Source organism: Glycine max, chromosome 9 (assembly GCF_000004515.6).
Source record: "Glycine max cultivar Williams 82 chromosome 9, Glycine_max_v4.0, whole genome shotgun sequence".
Taxonomy (NCBI): domain Eukaryota; kingdom Viridiplantae; phylum Streptophyta; class Magnoliopsida; order Fabales; family Fabaceae; genus Glycine; species Glycine max.
In genome coordinates this window covers 32046269-32063660 of record NC_038245.2, presented here as the reverse complement: position 1 = coordinate 32063660, position 17392 = coordinate 32046269, and the positions used below count along the sequence as shown (strand labels likewise).

Below are 17392 nucleotides of genomic sequence, written 5' to 3'. Positions count from 1 at the left end.
GCCCTTGTTTCCTAGAAGACTATTAATGCATAACTCTACCTGTTTCCTATCATTAACACAATCTGTAACTTGCTTCACAATCATTTTTGTGTTATACTACTACTCATTGATAAATGACTTACATTAAATTTAATATGGTGTCTCTACCTTTTTTTACACTCAGTAATTTTTCCATTTAATATATATCCTAATCATAACCAACCTGTCCAAAACTCAATCCTAACTATTGAACAGCAAAACTGAACCTTGTCATTAAAAAATGGGGCTTTATTAACAATAGAATCATGTTATTCAGCATTTGTAACAGTAACATTCAGATGCAATAAATTTTCCCAAAATCTGAATTTCAAAGCTGGAGTAATCAGGGGCACCTAACATATAAATTATCTCGTATACAATGACACAAAAAGATAAGGAATTTTATATTGTTATCACTTGGCATCATTTAGGGAATTCAATTAGATTTTGAATTTTGAATTATGTCATTTCACACATCTGCTACATCCGGTAAGATTAGGAAAAGAAAAATCCAATACTGATATCCTCAAGCCAATCCGGTTAGTCAATCATGAATGAAGGAGGAAAAATACAAGTTGTGTAATAGGAAAAAACAGCTCCTTTCATAGGTTTTCAATTTAGACCCAATTTAGCTCCAGTCTATTTTCAACTCACTAGAACTTAGGTAATGGAGTAACTAAAAAAAAGGAGCAAACTCCTTACAAGATGGAAAAGGGAAAAACAAAAACAAACAAAAAAAAAACGAATGCTAACAAGTAACACCAATAGATTGAGAAAAGGAATCTCTCCTCTGAACAGCCTAACCAAACCTCCATTACCAACATGAAATCCCCCCTCTGAGTTACATTCACATCCTAAAATAATCATTCTCCTTGTTCCATCTTCCTGTATCCTCTCACCCATTCCCTCCTTGCAACAGGTCAATTTTGTTATGTCGTATCTCTCCCACTAATTTCCCTTGTGCAACATGTTTCCTCCTCTCATACATTCACTCACACGCCTATATCCTTAGGCCCATTTCCATTTCCCCGCAACCTCTTTGCTTTCCTCCTAAAAACCTTTATAATGGGCCTATGAGTGTTTGAGTGAAATGTGGGTTGACATTTATTTGACAGTGTACTAGAAGTATGCCTCACATTATATGCATAGGCCTACTTTCATTACTACCATTGTCAAATATTCAATAAAACAAGATGCATCCTGTTTGCAGAAATATAAAAACTATCACATACAAACTTCATTGAACCCTTCAGCTAATATGCATAGTTCAACACCTTAGAACCCTTTCAATAACCACAATCATTTGATTTTATAAATAAATTATATACAAGCAAAGGGGAAATCAATCAGCATAATTAAATACCGGTGAAGATTAGTTGTTTGATGACAATCTTTTCTCTTTGGAACAGCTTAACTCATCATATCAAATATATTAAGAAAACAGAGGACCAAATCAACGTATGATATGGCCAGCAGACTGAAGGAATTAATGTCCACATATTAAAAGCCTAATGAGGGGTAACGGAAGGTATTAGCTAATATCTACGGAGATCACTGGTCAACAATCATCAATTGCTTCAACCTCAATGATGTAAATGTTAGGAATTTTATAATTTCTAATTAATTAATATGGGCTACATGTTATATTATAAGGTTCAATATAAAGTGATCTATTTAAGTGAGCCCGGCCAAAAAATTGATATGGACTGCGGAAACCAGTTTGACCCATTAAGGGATAATAGGAATCCTAATAGGTTTAAAACATAAGGGATGGTTATGGTTCCCAATATACCAAATCAACAAACAGTTTCTCCTCTTCCCATCTGAAGAGAAAACGAAGGTCCCATAAGAAAGAAGGTGATTTGGTTGAGGAAGGTCATTAAACCAATTGTTCGTAACCACTGCCAGATTCCGCTGCGTGTTAATCAAGCTCTATGGTTCCAGGTATTCCTTAAAATCTCTTGATAATCTGACGTAATGTGTTTTAATGTTCATTTGGTATTGTATAAGGTTTATTGAAAATTGCCAACACTAAACCCCTCAGAGTTTCTACATGCAACAATAAGACCCGAGGATCTTTACGCATATGACAAGCAATGCTTCATTGACAAGTGGCATAGACACATCAACAGATCTCCACCAACTGAACAGAATCCATGATTTAAAGACTTAACAACTGAGGGAATGAGTGATCGACAATCACAGATTAAGAGACTGAGAGTAAGGATCATTAGGGGATGGATTTGTATTCGATCATCAAAATGAGAAATTTCCCACTACACAACATGTCCACCTCCTTTAAAATAAAAAAACTAAGAATCCAAAACTTTAGGACGAAGACAACAGGGGAAAACGTTTTCTGCTAAATCACAGGATGAAATCATGGAAAGGAATGAGAACAAAAAAGTAAACATATTTATGCAAAACAAAATCATATAAAAGCATCCACAAACAACTTAATATAATATCATCTAAATCTTCCGTGAATAAAAAGAAAAACCACTTCTTTATATCTCGTCTTCATTCTTTTGATCTGGTGATTATATCTCATGTGTTCGGTCGTTTGATCTGGTAAAAGACTAAAAGTCAGATGATAATTAATTGAATGCAGAATCATCAATTGCATTTTAAAATAGTTTGAGTTCATTGTGCAGCACGTTCCTTGAATAACACCTGAAACTGACACATTCCTTGAATAATCACCAACAAAATAAACCATAGAACTTGAAAAGGCTCCAATTAATTATGCAGCAATGACATCCAGGGAAATGTCAGCAACTTTACACCTAAGACAATTTGGATTGTGCAAACAAAATACGCTGGTGTTTTAAATCTTAAATCTCCTGTTTCTTTAAAAAGAGAAATTTGCAAATAATCATGTCGTTTCAGCTAGGTTTGATATTTAAAACACAAACAATTACACCAGTGACTGAAACTATCCTTGAAAGTAGATGAATCAGATCTACAGTACAATGAGAAGAGAAAAAAATAGTTATGTAATATCCAAAAATTGACCACTACTATCATTACAAAATCAAAAATGATCTTAAAACATGTATAACATTTAATGACAATGAGAGTGACAGTAAGCCATTACACATTTACACAGTCCATCTTCTTTACTTTTGCAATAAGCCTCTACCAATATCAATCATTTCATGAAGAAGTTTCTCTGCCTTATCATTCTCGTTTTTTACAAGGAGAGCACGGATACTTATATCAAAAGTTGTGGCATCAGGGATGCAACCACTGTCTTCCATTTTAGATTGCAAGACCAATGCTTCATCAAACAATCCCTCTTTACAAAGCCCATGAATCATAACATTACAGAGTACAGACAAGCACTTAGTTTTTTTTAGATCCGCAAATATTAGTTGTTAATAAGTTAGTTTGTTGTCAGCGGGAGGACTCAAACCCACGACCTATCCCTCCCTCCCGTCTCCTTTTACCACTAAGTCAACCTTATATCTCTAGACAGACATTAATCGGTTGCCTTTAATCAATAGATCCTGAAAAACCACTTTTACATTCTGAAGTCTTTCACATTTACACAACTCATCGATAAGTATCATGTATGTGTACATAGCCGGTTGAATTCCCTAGTCTTTAACTTTCTTGAATAATCCAATAGCCTTGTATAGATGATCGTTTCTGCACAAAGCATCTAATATAGAACTGTAGCTTATTATATTCGCATATTGATCTCATCACTCAAACATAAAAGGTTCTATTAGATTTGCACAAACCATGAATGATAGAATTGTAGGTTATTGTATTAGGAATCATAGACAAAATCGCATACCTTCATCTGGCAAAACAAAGTGCACGAAAACAAGATAAATACTAAAGCCGGTAACTTCTCGTTGAAGCACTACTCAACTGCTATTTCCCTTTCTAAACAATTGATCAAGATGCTCAAGGTAACAAGGTTCAAAAAGGAAAATAGCAGTTGAGTAGCGATTCAACTTTACAAGGATCCCAAAATCTTGTTTAATTGGGATAATGAGTGGTGTTTCTGGTTAATTTGGCAGAACGTGCATGGCAGTTGGGGTACCTGCAAGGTACGTAAAACGGCAGTATCGAGATTAGGGTTAGAAATCATATTGGATTACCTCTTGCTTATTGGAGGGGGATGAATAGAGACCTTCCAACCCGTGGGCCTAACTTTTTTTATTTAAGTGTTATTAAGGAGTGGTTTGGTTAGATTGAGAAAATTAATATTCAAGAAAAAAAATTTAAAAACTAACATGGGTCTCACATTTTTTTATCTTTACTTTTAAAATGATCAAGTCTTCATCATTTAGGAGGTCATCTTGGGTGGCATGCCAAATCCGAGTAGTACGGTAGGGTAATATGCATATATGAACCATGTGTTGAATAAGACAAACACTATCATTAACATTGTGAATAAATAAGGACTGAGACTGGGGATTAGAGTAGGGCCTTGCAAGAATGGAAGGAAGAAACTTTGGCATGTAAACAGAGGGAGAGATAGGAAACCTTAATTAACCTCGACAATGACATTGTGTTGTGTGTTAGTTTGCTTAAGTATGAGATGAGGTGTGCCTCCAACGATGCTTCAAGTGTGATAAACTCCCACTTTTTAGTTTTAGTTTTAGTTTTAGTTTTAGGGTTTTCAAAGCTCTTTCAGCGTGAACTCATTCAGTGTTGGAAACGATAAAGTGTTCCAAGCGTTGCATATTATATTAGATGGAGTAGATTTGTTATCTATAAATCAGTTTAGGAAACTGAATAAAAAAATCAGGTTAGGATTCAACAAAAACAAAATTCAGGTTAGGCAAATACTCTATTAGATGGAGTAGATTTGTTATCTCTAACAGGTCGGTACAGGTGTCTGATTTGGTCCCCTTACTTTTTTTATGGGATTTTAATCTTTACATTTTAGAAAAATTGTAATTTTGTTTAAATTTTTAATTTCACGTCCATTTATTTCTTTAATTTATATATACATATATAATTAAATTATATTTGATAGTATCTGTGTATCCAAAACATATCTTGATAGTATCTTAGATGAATATGTTAAATTTAAGATTGTATTGGATAAAAATAAAAGTCATAAAATATATGTAAAATTTAAAATTAGTTTAAAATTATGAATTTTTTAAAATGGTGTGACTAAAATTATGAAAAACAAATAGGAAAACAAAAATCACATATCAAAAATCATAGACAAATTAAAATTACAACATACCAAAAATCATAGAGAAATTAAAATTACAATTCAATTTAAGTTTTATAATAGAATTATATTTTAATTTTTTCTTGATCATTATTGTTTTTTATTCAAAGTTTTTATGTCTAGCCATCTAGGCATGGCCAAGCTAGGTAACACCTCTTAGGGTGTTACGTTGCCCATACTATAATGACCCCAAAAATTAGGCCCTCAAGCTACAAAACTTATCATATCGATACCAAAAACAAAAAAGAAGGTTCTTTAATTTCTTTAATCCGTGCATTTAGAAGTAAGGATAGGAAGGAACAAACTACCTAGCATCCTCATGATCAGTCAAATTGACACAAAGACTATGGAAGGTTTTATATCATAAGCAGTTTTTTCTCTCTTTATAAACACGGATCCCCTATTTTACCTGTAACACCTCAACTATTGAAACCTTTAAGGAAAGTATCAATGAAGCTTGGCAATACGTCATGAAACATAGGTTATAAAAAGAACCTAAGTTGTATTATAATATTGTAGAACTGAATCTTTAGGTTACTGAGCTTATATATGATTCCTAATTAAAATATGAAACTCATTACATGTTATGAAGAGAAGGTAAGCTACAAAGAGTAGTATTCTAAATTTGAATCATGTTTAAGAGTTGTAAGCTAATCAAAGTACGTAGCTTAAACTTATATATTAATATAATTTTAGAGTTAAAATGTTTTTAATTCCTATAATTATTTTACATTTTTTAATCCCTAAACAAAAATTCAAACGTTTTTCGGTTCATACATTTTTTTCTCTACTAACAAATTTACTTTTTGTTGTCAATAATAACATCAATTAATAATGTAACAACCAAATTACATGACAACTTCAAGGAATTTGATGACATCAACCACAAATACATTTTTTTTATAAATTGTGTCCCCCACCCGTCTTCGTTTATCCTCATTTTGTAATATATAGTTTATCAATGTAAATAAAAATACAAAGTGTCATTTTGATATTTGACATAATGACAACTTTTGAAGGACACGCTAATTAAGAATCACTAATAAATACTAATACTGCCAAAGATTTAGTCTAGATAAAGGGTCATTCTTAGGAAATAAAGAGCGATCATTTGATAGAATACATAAACTTTGGTGTGAACTTAAGTTTTTTTCCACCCAACAACTAGTGACTAACACGTACCTTTTAAGTTCCAACTTATTAAAGTGGGTTTTTGAATCTCTCACCAAAGTATTTTCACATTCATAAGGTCAGAAATTGAGAACTTAGTACATGTGTGTGTGTGTGTGTTTTTTGGTGTGTCTATGATGGAGAAATGAAAATGTTTTAGTACGTAGTAAAAATCTTCAATTGTTTCTACTAATTTATTAAGTATTGCTTTCCCACAAAGACTTAACCTTATACGGAATTTGATCGAAAATGCTTTTTTTTGGTAAAATATTGTCTATCTTTAAATTTTAATAAATTTTTAAAAAAATATTCTTTGACATTAATTATAAAATACTTTGAATTTAGAATCTATTCTGTGAAAGCAATGTTTTTCAAGATTATTTTGAGGATGTCAAAGACTCAAGTCTAGAATCAAGAGTCAAACAAGTTTCAAGAATCAAAGAGTTGTTCAATCAAAGCAAGTTTTAAGAATTAAAGAGTCGTTCAATCAAGAATCAAGATTCAAATAAAAGAATCAAGAGAATAATCAATTAAGATAAGTATTAAAAGAGTTTTTCAAAATATTGAATAGCACAATTTTGATCAAGAGAATTTTTCAAAAAGAAAAATCTTTTAATCAAGAGTAGTAAGCATTATTTTCAAACTGATTTACAAAGCTGTAATTGATTACCACTACTAGAAAAATGCAATTTAGCAACCGAAAAATTCCAGTCGTTGTTAGCGACCGAATTAGCAACCACAAAGTTAGTGTTGCAACTCACGACTGAATTTGCGACCGAAGTTGATCATGATGTGTAACCTGTGTCAGCAACTGAATTAGTGACCGAAATGAATGGTCACTGAATATTTCGGTGGCTATTTCGATTGCTGTATATGTAAAAAAAACAAGAGTACTTTAGCCACGGAAATAGCGAACGATATGTAGTTGAAGATAGCAACCAAAGCAATTTCGGTGGTTATATGAAGATTATAGCGACTGAAAATAATTCAGTCGTTGTGGATATTAAAGTTTTTATATTAGAGACCGAATTAGCGACTGAAATAACTTTTTTCTATATAAGTGAAGTAACAAAATTTTTATTTATCATAAATTGTAATAAATATATAATGCACTTAAATATGTTTTGTACTAGAAAATATTGAAATTAGTATATTAGTAATATTTTTCAATTAAGAATATAATATTTACATTATTTTATTAAGATAAATAAGTCATGCTTATCATTAGTCTTTTAATTTGTGTTTTTTATAAAATAAATATTCAAAAATGATAATAAATACCCTTTATATTCTGAAAATATATGATTATCAAAATTTATAAAATTAAGTAATTCAAAATATAAGGTATAAGTGTAACACCAATTATTCAATAAGTTTAAATATGACATAAGTAAAATTTATGTATTGATGAAGACCCAATTTGACTTTAGGATAACATGTGCATTGAACAAGGCCCAATAAGCTGCAATGCATAACATATGCATTCACTAAAATCCCAAATTTACTTTAATTTAAGGCTTAATTGCAAAATATGTCCCGTTATTTTACCTATAATTTCACCAAATTAGTCCTCCTATTTTTTTAATTCACTATTTTAGTCGATGATTTTAAGTAGGGGTGGGTAAACAGGTTTGGGTCCATGGATCGGATAACAGGGTCTATGGTTCGCACAGGCAACAAACCGTATAATCCACAAGCTGTGTCGGTTTGGACAACGGGGTTCATGGGTTGACCCGCAAACCCACAACTACTAACCAAGGCCAACCCAAACCAAATTAATCCTAAAAGCCTAATAAAAAATTTCTTTTCATTTATGTTGAAAATTTATTTGGTTGTATTAAAATTTTTGTAATTGAGTATTTGTTAGAGAATTATTAAGATTTAAAAAAAAAAAAATATATATATATATATATATATATATATATTATTGAATGTAATTGATTTTTTTTAAGAGAAAAAACTATATTTATTTTCAAATTTAAGTGTTTCTTTAAAAGATAATGCCGCCAAGCGAGAGCGAACCAATGTATTAAGTTCTTGTAAGAGTGTGGGATAGACTGATGTGTCTGCTACCAATGTGGGCTTACGCGGGACGAGTCGGTCCACTTACCCACTCCTAATTTTAATTGTTGATGGTTAAATTTCAAACATTGATTATAATAAAAAGTTGAGTAACATTTAAAAAAAAAATTAAAATGCTTGAGGAAAGACAAGAACCAAGATGTTTAGAATGGGAAACACACTCCTTTATATGACGACATCTAAGTACTCATTAGAATATTTGATGTAAAATATAATATTAATATAAATTTTATGCAAAAATAGTTCAAATTCATTTTTACTTATTATATTTTTGTAATCTTATATATTATATTTTAAAATATAACATATAAGATTAAATTCTATTTTCACATAAATTAAAATATTTATATTTATATAAGTTTTTTATATTATATATTATATTTATCTTTTAAAATAATGTTTCTGATTTAGTGACAATATTTTTTATCTATATTAAGAAATTCATGTTATTTGTTGTAATCTGGATAAAAATACCGTCAAAAAATTACATAAATAGATATTTTAAAAATAGAAAATATTCTCATTTTATTTAAGTACATTTATTTATTATATAATTTAATTATTTTAAAAAATAACCACTTTATTAAAAAAGTTAAATAGAAATAAAAATACTATTCTAATAAATAATAAAAATATCTTAATCTTAATATATGTAAAAAATATTATTCACATAAATTAGAATATGTATATTTATATGAATTTTTTTATTTTATATATTATATTTATCTTTTAAAACAATGTTTTTGATTTAGTGACAATATTTTTTTATCTCTATTACGAAATTCATGTTATTTATTGTAATATAGATACAAATACCGTCAATAAATTACATAAATAGATATTTTAAAAATAGAAAATATTCTAATTTTATTTAAGTACATTTATTTACTATATAATTTAATTCTTTTAAAAAATTAACCACTTGATTAAATAAAGTTAAATATAAATAAAAAAACATTATTCTAATAAATAATAAAAATATCTTAATGTTAATATATGTTAAAAATATTATTCACATAAATTAGAATATGTATATTTATATAAGTTTTATTTCCTTTATATATTATATTTATCTTTTAAAATAATGTTTCTGATTTAGTGACAATATTTTTTATCTCTATTAAGAAATTCATGTTATTTATTGTAATATAGATAAAAAATATTGTCAATAAATTACATAAATAAATATTTTAAAATTAGAAAATATTCTCATTTTATTTAAGTAAATTTATTTACTATATAATTTAATTCTTTTAAAAAAAATTAACCACTTGATTAAATAAAGTTAAATATAAATAAAAAATATTACTCTAATAAATAATAAAAATATCTTAATCTTAATATATTTTGAAAATATTATTCACATAATTTAAAATATGTATACTTATATAAGTTTTATTTGTTTTATATATTATATTTATCTTTTAAAATAATGTTTCCAATTTAGTGACAATATTTTTTTATCTCTATTAAGAAATTCATGTTATTTATTGTAATATAGATAAAAATACTGTCAATAAATTATATAAAGAAATATTTTAAAAATAGAAAATATTCTCGTTTTATTTAAGTACATTTATTTACTATATAATTTAATTCTTTTAAAAAAAAAATTAACCACTTGATTAAATAAAGTTAAATATAAATAAAAAATACTATTCTAATAAATAATAAAAATATAGTAATCTTAATATATGCTAAAAATATTATTCAAATAAATTAGAATATATATATTTATATAAGTTTTATTTGTTTTACATATTATATTTATCTTTTAAAATAATGTTTCTGATTTAGTGACAATATTTTTTTATCTCTATTAAGAAATTCATGTTATTTATTATAATATAGATAAAAATACCGTCAATAAATTATATAAATAAATATTTTTAAAATAGAAAATATTCTCATTTTATTTAAGTACATTTATTTACTATATAATTTAATTCTTTTAAAAAAATTAACGACTTGATTAAATAAATTTAAATATAAATAAAAAAATACTATTATAATAAATAATGAAAATATCTTAATCTTAATATATGTTAAAAATATTATTCACATAAATTAAAATATATATTTATATAAGTTTTTTTTTATTTTATATATTATATTTATCTTTTAAAATAATGTTTTTGATTTAGTGACAACATTTTTTATCTCTATTAAGAAATTCATGTTATTTATTGTAATATAGATAAAAAGGAAAATAAATTAAATTCAATTACAATTGAAATCTCTCATGTAATTAATTTGTTTGATACTCAATATATGAAATATGAGCACTCTGATCATACCAAAAACCACTCACCCTTATGAGCATTGTAATCTCTCACGTAATTAAATTCAATTACAATATGATAATTAAATTCAATTACAATTGAAATCTCTCACATAATTATAATATTTGCTAGGAATTGACTTCAAGCATGTTGAGTGGGAAGCGAAGGTAGGTTTTAATTTGAGTGTGCTTTTGAAGCCACTAAAAATGAAGTAAGGGTGAGGATTTTGGGCAGGTGTGCAGGTCGTGTGGTCTTTTTCTCTGTCCTCGTTCACCTTGCCCTTTTGAGTCCTCCTTCCCCTTGCCCTTCTTTTTCTCTCTTTCCCCTCCCCTTCCTAGAACCAGAACCAACAACCAAAAAAATCAATAACCTCAAAACCAAAACCACAACCAGATCGAGGTTGCGGTGGCCTCCGAAGACAACCGCAAATCGGAGACCGTCATCGAAATCATTGATTTGAACGACAAAGTTAGCAAATCGAAGAGGGGAGTGTGGACAAGGTTCACAGTAACACAAGGGAATGAAGAAAGCTCGTATTTTGCAATTTTTTTGAAACTTGTTGTTTATGTTGTTCTAGATCTGAGTTTTTTTTTTATTTGTGTGGACAATGCTTGCTTCGTTGAACGGCGCTAGCTTCCACAGTTGTTCTTGGTCGCGATCGTAGATCCAGGCTTGTGCTACCAACCACGTCGAAGATCCATTGATTTTGATACTTTGCTGAGCTGCACAAGAGAGGAAGCATCGAAGCTATCAGGTTTGGTTTGGTTTCTTAATAAATAATTAGATTCTTTAATTGACTGATAATTAGTTATTATATTAATGGAGCAATTGATTCTTGGGTTATATCCACGAGAAGTCTTGTCTAATGGGAAAAGTAGTAATGAGTGATTAACCTCTGCATCCAGTGCTCACTTTGCCTCTCTTTACCAGCAATTTCTTTTTCTCTTTGTTCTAAATAATAACACTATTTTTATGCTTACTCTTGCTTTCATATGGAAAAATTAGTTAGTGTTGACGAATTCTCTGTATCAGCATTTCTCTTAAAAGTATTTTTCTTCTTCTTTGTAGCGAGTAATTAAATCTTGATGCCTTTGGTGTGGTTTGAAATAATTTTATATTACCTCGTTTGCGCTTTCTTCCGAGATAATGCCTAGTGTTACAACTGCTAATGTTCCAATTTGTGTTGATTTTGCTATGAAAGGAGGGAGAAAATAAATCTAATATTTGCTTGCATTATTGTTTGTTGCTGCTAAATTTTGAGGAATACTCTATTAATTTTTCCATTTCAGTATTCTTTCCTTAGGCGTTAATTAATTAGTTTAAACTCTAAAGTAATTGCTTGTTTGATAAAATTTATTTTGAATGAATAATCTCATTTTTTTCAACTTTTTTAGAAAGCTTTTAAAAAGTAAGTATTTTCTAAAAATAGTCCATTTCCTAACAAGAACTAAACTAGTCTTACTGATATTGTAGTGTCCTCTAAAAATAGTCCAGTTCCTTTCGTTGCACCCTTGTCCCATTATTTAAAATATTGAATATATAAAGATGAGTAGCATAGGAATTTGAAGAAAAAGAAGGAAAGAAAATAAAGGTGGGAGATAGAAAAAAGAAATAAGAGATGATATTAGCTTAGATATCTTTCCCTCGTGGTTTTAAATAAATTCTTTATCTCGGGGCCTTAGCCCCTCTCTTGCACCCAAAAAAAAAATGCATGTTAATTTATCTAATTATTGACATATTTTATCCCATATTTAGAGGTAGCAAAATGGTAGTTGCTTACTACACCTTTAAAAGCTTGCAAAACACCTATCCCAAAATGTAATTTCCAAAATGCACTTTGATGACATTAATACTTTTATAACTCTAATTAATATTTTAATGATATTATATTGTGTACTTTGAGTAATTTGTTTTCTCCTTTACAGTATTTATGAGAATTTTTTGAGGGAGCTGAATCTCACTACTTCGGATGCTCAACTTAACCAAGACATTTCATCCAACTTTCCTACATGGTTCAAGCAATATGTAGGTTAACACCTTATGTATTATTCAAATATATAGTGTTATATATGATGTTAATTGTTAAATTTTTTAGGTTCTAAATCCAAAAGATAATATTCAAGATTCAAGATTGGTTAATTTGGCATGGGGACCTAAGAGAAAACTTGAATCATGGCCTATCTACATTATAAATGGATACAAATTTCAAACAGTTAGTTGGAATGAAGGCATGAATTCTTCAAATTATGGTGTTCACGTACGGGGAACTGATGGTCAACTAGAATCTGATTTTTATGGAATGTTGTATGATATTATTCAATTGGAGTATACTGGCATCCCATTTATGAAGTTAGTTCTATTCAAGTGTGATTAGTTTGATAATACTCCTTATATAGGGACACGAGTAGATAAAAAGTATCAGCTTGTTGAAGTAAGGCAATCAAAAAGATATACTAAAGCATATGACTCATTCATATTTGCACAACAAGTAGAACAAGTTTATTACACAACATATCCCAAGGGACATCGTGGATGGTTAACCGTAATGAAGACAAAAGCTCGTAGTAGAATCACTAACAATATAGTAAGTGAAACTGAGCAAGAGGCTCCATACCAAGATGATGAGCTTATAGAGCTTCAAGTGTTGGAAGTTGACGTTGATGTCATTAATGAGTCTCTTGCAGATGTTGATGGAGATGGAGAAGAGATAGATGCAGATTTACTCAAACAATTAGACTTGGTTGAACCAGACGAGGATGAATGCATATTAAGTGAGAATGACATTGAGAGTGATTTTGATGATACAGATACTTCTTAGGTAATTCATATATTAAAGTTAATTGCATGTTTTTTACTCTTGTAATGAATACGAAAAAGAAGATAAGTGACCTATTTTGGTGTAGAAAACATTTTTATGTGAGCTTTCATAAACAAGTTGGATTTATTTGTTTACTAAAGTGTATTACTTGTGGTACTTCACTTTTTATTTATTGTTCTTAAATATATTGCATGCCATATGTTCAGTGTGTGTGTGTGTGTAGTTTTACATTTGTATGACTATGATTTGCAATAATTATTACGTTTATTCTTGTAGTGAATATGAAAGAGAAGATAAGTGACCTATTTTGGTGTAGAAAACATGTTTCTATGAGTTTTCATTAACAAGTTGGATTTATTTGGTTACTAAAGTGTATTACTTGCGGTACTTCATTTTTTTATTTATTTGTTCTTAAACATCATATATATATATATATATATATATATATATATATATATATATATATATATATATATATATATATATACACACACACACACACACACATACACACACACATGTGTAACAAAATAAAACATGCAGATGGCAGATAGAGGCAGAGGTGGTGGTCGTAGAACATTTAATCGTGGTACAAGACGTGGTTTTAGTTTGGGAGTTTCAATTACCACCAACCCTTCCCCTTCATCCATTCACATATCAACCTCAAAGTCGATGGTTCATGTTGTTGCATAGACTCCAAATACACTTCCTACAGCTAAAGACCAACCAAATCCTACCTTTGTAAGGGAGTCAATTCCCACTACCCCTGTTAGAGATGCTTCACCTTCAACACCAGATGATTCTGTTACACCTGAGTACCCACCAGATCCAAATTGTGAACATATTGTTGATGAAAGGCCTTTCATTCGTGCATATAAAGGAGAGTAAGTGCATTTGATTTAACTAATAATTTTTCTTAAATATTTTTTAAATGTGGTATTGACAATGTCTTTGTACATAGGTTTCAACCAACATATGGGTGTTCTAATATCATATCAAATATCATTAGGGCAAAATTTGATGAACCAGCTCCAAGTTGGTTGAAGGTGTCAGTTGACCTTCGCGATAGGTGGTTTGGAGAGTTTAAGGTAACTTGAATTATGGTGTAATTTAAAATTTATTGTTTCTTGTATCATTTCTAATTTAGTTTTGGTTTCATATTTTATGTAGAAAGAGTATAGGTGGCACCCACAAGAAGAGCAAGCCATTAGAGCTGTTTTTGAGACAAAAGGTTCACGTATTTTAAAAAGTGCAATGAACAAGATCAGAAATGGTCAAGATAAAGGAAAGTGGATAACAACTAATGTTCGAGTAGCCTTGGACGAACATTGGGGTTCTACAGATTTCCTAAACAAGAGCTCCACTGTCAAGGCGAATCGGTCTGTTGATAAAGGAGCCTCAGCATACTGTGGTGGTTCCATATCTACTGTAACTCTCTTTGAAAAGCTGGTAATTTTACTATATATATATATATATATATATATATATATATATATATATATATATATATATATATATATATATATATATACACACACACACCTCATTGATTTTCAATTCAATGTAATTAATTAAATGTTTTACAATTTTAACTTCTTAAATTTATGTAGTCAAAGGAATTTCAAAGACCACCAACTGCTTGGGAGGTGATGGAGAAAACTAAGAAATTGAAGTCAAGAGAATGAGTCAATGACAAGTTCTGCGAATTTGCTGTAAGTTGTTTCTTCTAATTTTATCACTTTATTTCATATATAGTGGTTGCTATTATAAATGAACTCTTATCTTTGATGAATATCTCTTGAACCTATTTACACCTCTTGATTTGCTTTTCTTTAGTTAGTGTTAAATGTTGGTGATTGGAAAGTATAAACTTTGAAGCCTACTATAGTAGATTAAAGTCAATTTTTATCCTGTATTAGTGATGATTTTCATGAATATTAATCCTTATATGTCTACACATTTAAAAATTTATCTTCATACCTCACTTTATATTGAAGGAGAAATATCAACATCGTCGAGATGAAATCTTACAACATTCGACAGAGAAAGGCACATCTACACAGGATTCCCCTAACACTGCTACTTCTGTTAATGATAATGAAATATATTTGAATGTTGTTGGAGGTCCAAATTACAAGGGGAACGTGTACGGCCTAGGTACTTTAAGCAAAAAGTTTAGTTGCTCAAAATCAGCTTCATCTACTTCTATTGCTCCTGTGGAAGACCAAATAGAGGAAATGCGTGAGACAATTAATAAATTGAATGCTGAGCTTTTGGCAAAGACAAATAAGGAGAAGACACTTGAGGAAATGATGTTGTAGATGATGGAGAATCATGACCACCAAAGTCAGGAGATGCGACAACAGATGCAACAACAAAATGAGCAAATTCGTCAACAAAATGAGCAAATGCAGCGTATACTACAACACTTACATATTCAGTCTATCATACCAGCTCCTAGTCTATCACCTACCATAGCATATGGAACAGAACACCATGTTAATGATGCTCAGGTTGATCGTCCTCATGACATGGGAAATGATCATTGACTCTTGATTATTGTTTACTTTACTTTGATTAGGCCACATTAGTTATGAATTTGAACTTTATTAAGCTTTTACGTTGCATTTGATTAAACTTTGAAAACTTTGAATTTGCACTTTATCAATCTTTAAAATAGAACTTTGTTATTAGATATATTTACTCATTATGAATGTCCACTTTTGTTTATAATTTTGATTATACAATTTAATTAAAATTTATGTTTATATTCGATAATTATTAAGCAGGTCAAAATGTAACTGGAAAAACAAAACATAAATTAAAAAATTTAATATTAAATAGCAACCGAATTAGCAACCGAAATACAATGAATTTTGAAATAAATTATATACTAGCGACTGAAATATATTTAATTGCAAATTTAGCCACTAAATTCGCGACCGAAGGTAATTTTTTAAATTATATATTAAAATTGATTATTCAATAGCAACCGAAATAGCTATCGAACACCTTCCGAATTTATTTTATATTTAACTTTAATTATATTATAGCGACTGAAATAGCGACCGAATATTTTTCAATTTTATTTTAAATATAAAATTTAATTACATAATAGCGACCGAATTAGTAACGGACAAGTTCGATTACAGAACTGGTCCCAAGGAAAATAACAATCAAATACTCAGCCACCGAAATTAATATTCCAGTGCATCACTATTTCGGTCGCTAAATAGCAGCCAAAAATAAATTCGGTGACAATGAACTTAGCGACTTGGGTTTTTGCGACGTGATTACATAGGTCGCTATTTCGGTTACTAACACTAATAGGGGCCGAATTTAACAATTTAGCGACAGAATTCTTCGGTCGCTAAATCATGATTTTTTAGTAGTGCTTCTATTGGTAGTTTTAATTATTGTTTTAGATTGTTTAATCCTTAGCCTTCTTTTCATGTTCTAGTTTCTATTTGTATTAGTAGACTGAAACAATATATAGACTTGGGAGATAAGCGTTTGCAAAATATATGGAGAAGTTGATTCTAATGATGAGGTCAAATATCCTATCTATTTATGTTTTTTTTAATCTATAATATATAATTATAAGTTAATTAGTTTTAATATATTCTTTTTTCATAGGTCTTGGAGAATACTGTCCACATTTGTGTTTGATTTTATTTTACGCATAAACATATACTACTTCGGACCTAAATATAAGTAAATTTTACCCGCACATGTATTAAGGAATTCAATTAATAACATTTAATTCAAAAAATCTTCCTAAAATATTCTTCATAGTAGTGCTTGTAGAATAAGAATAAA

The 17392-nt window shown here is 29.4% G+C and overlaps 1 protein-coding gene and 1 non-coding gene across 2 annotated transcripts; one reads left to right on the top strand and one right to left on the bottom strand.

Annotated features, from left to right (window-relative positions):
• Positions 1–3885: 3885 nt before the first annotated feature.
• On the bottom strand, positions 3886–3975 carry MIR1508C (microRNA MIR1508c). Its single transcript, NR_048802.1, has one exon. It is a non-coding gene; the product is annotated as a microRNA MIR1508c (primary transcript).
• Positions 3976–13300: 9325 nt separating this feature from the next.
• LOC102665235 (uncharacterized) lies at positions 13301–16193 on the top strand. The gene is made up of 6 exons (XM_041005482.1): positions 13301–13544; positions 14289–14457; positions 14535–14661; positions 14744–15022; positions 15184–15285; positions 15571–16193. The coding sequence occupies exons 1-5, from the start codon at positions 13301–13303 to the stop codon at positions 15256–15258; spliced, it is 894 nt and encodes a 297-aa protein (XP_040861416.1). The 3' UTR covers positions 15259–15285; positions 15571–16193.
• Positions 16194–17392: the final 1199 nt, after the last annotated feature.

Excerpts from the sequence above, each read along its gene's own strand:
- LOC102665235 (XM_041005482.1), top strand. The coding sequence starts at position 13,301 with ATGAAGACAAAAGCTCGTAGTAGAATCACTAACAATATAGTAAGTGAA. Across the intron at positions 13,545-14,288 it reads AAGTGAGAATGACATTGAGA|CTAAAGACCAACCAAATCCT; the intron begins GTGATTTTGATG and ends CACTTCCTACAG. Across the intron at positions 14,458-14,534 it reads ATTCGTGCATATAAAGGAGA|GTTTCAACCAACATATGGGT; the intron begins GTAAGTGCATTT and ends CTTTGTACATAG.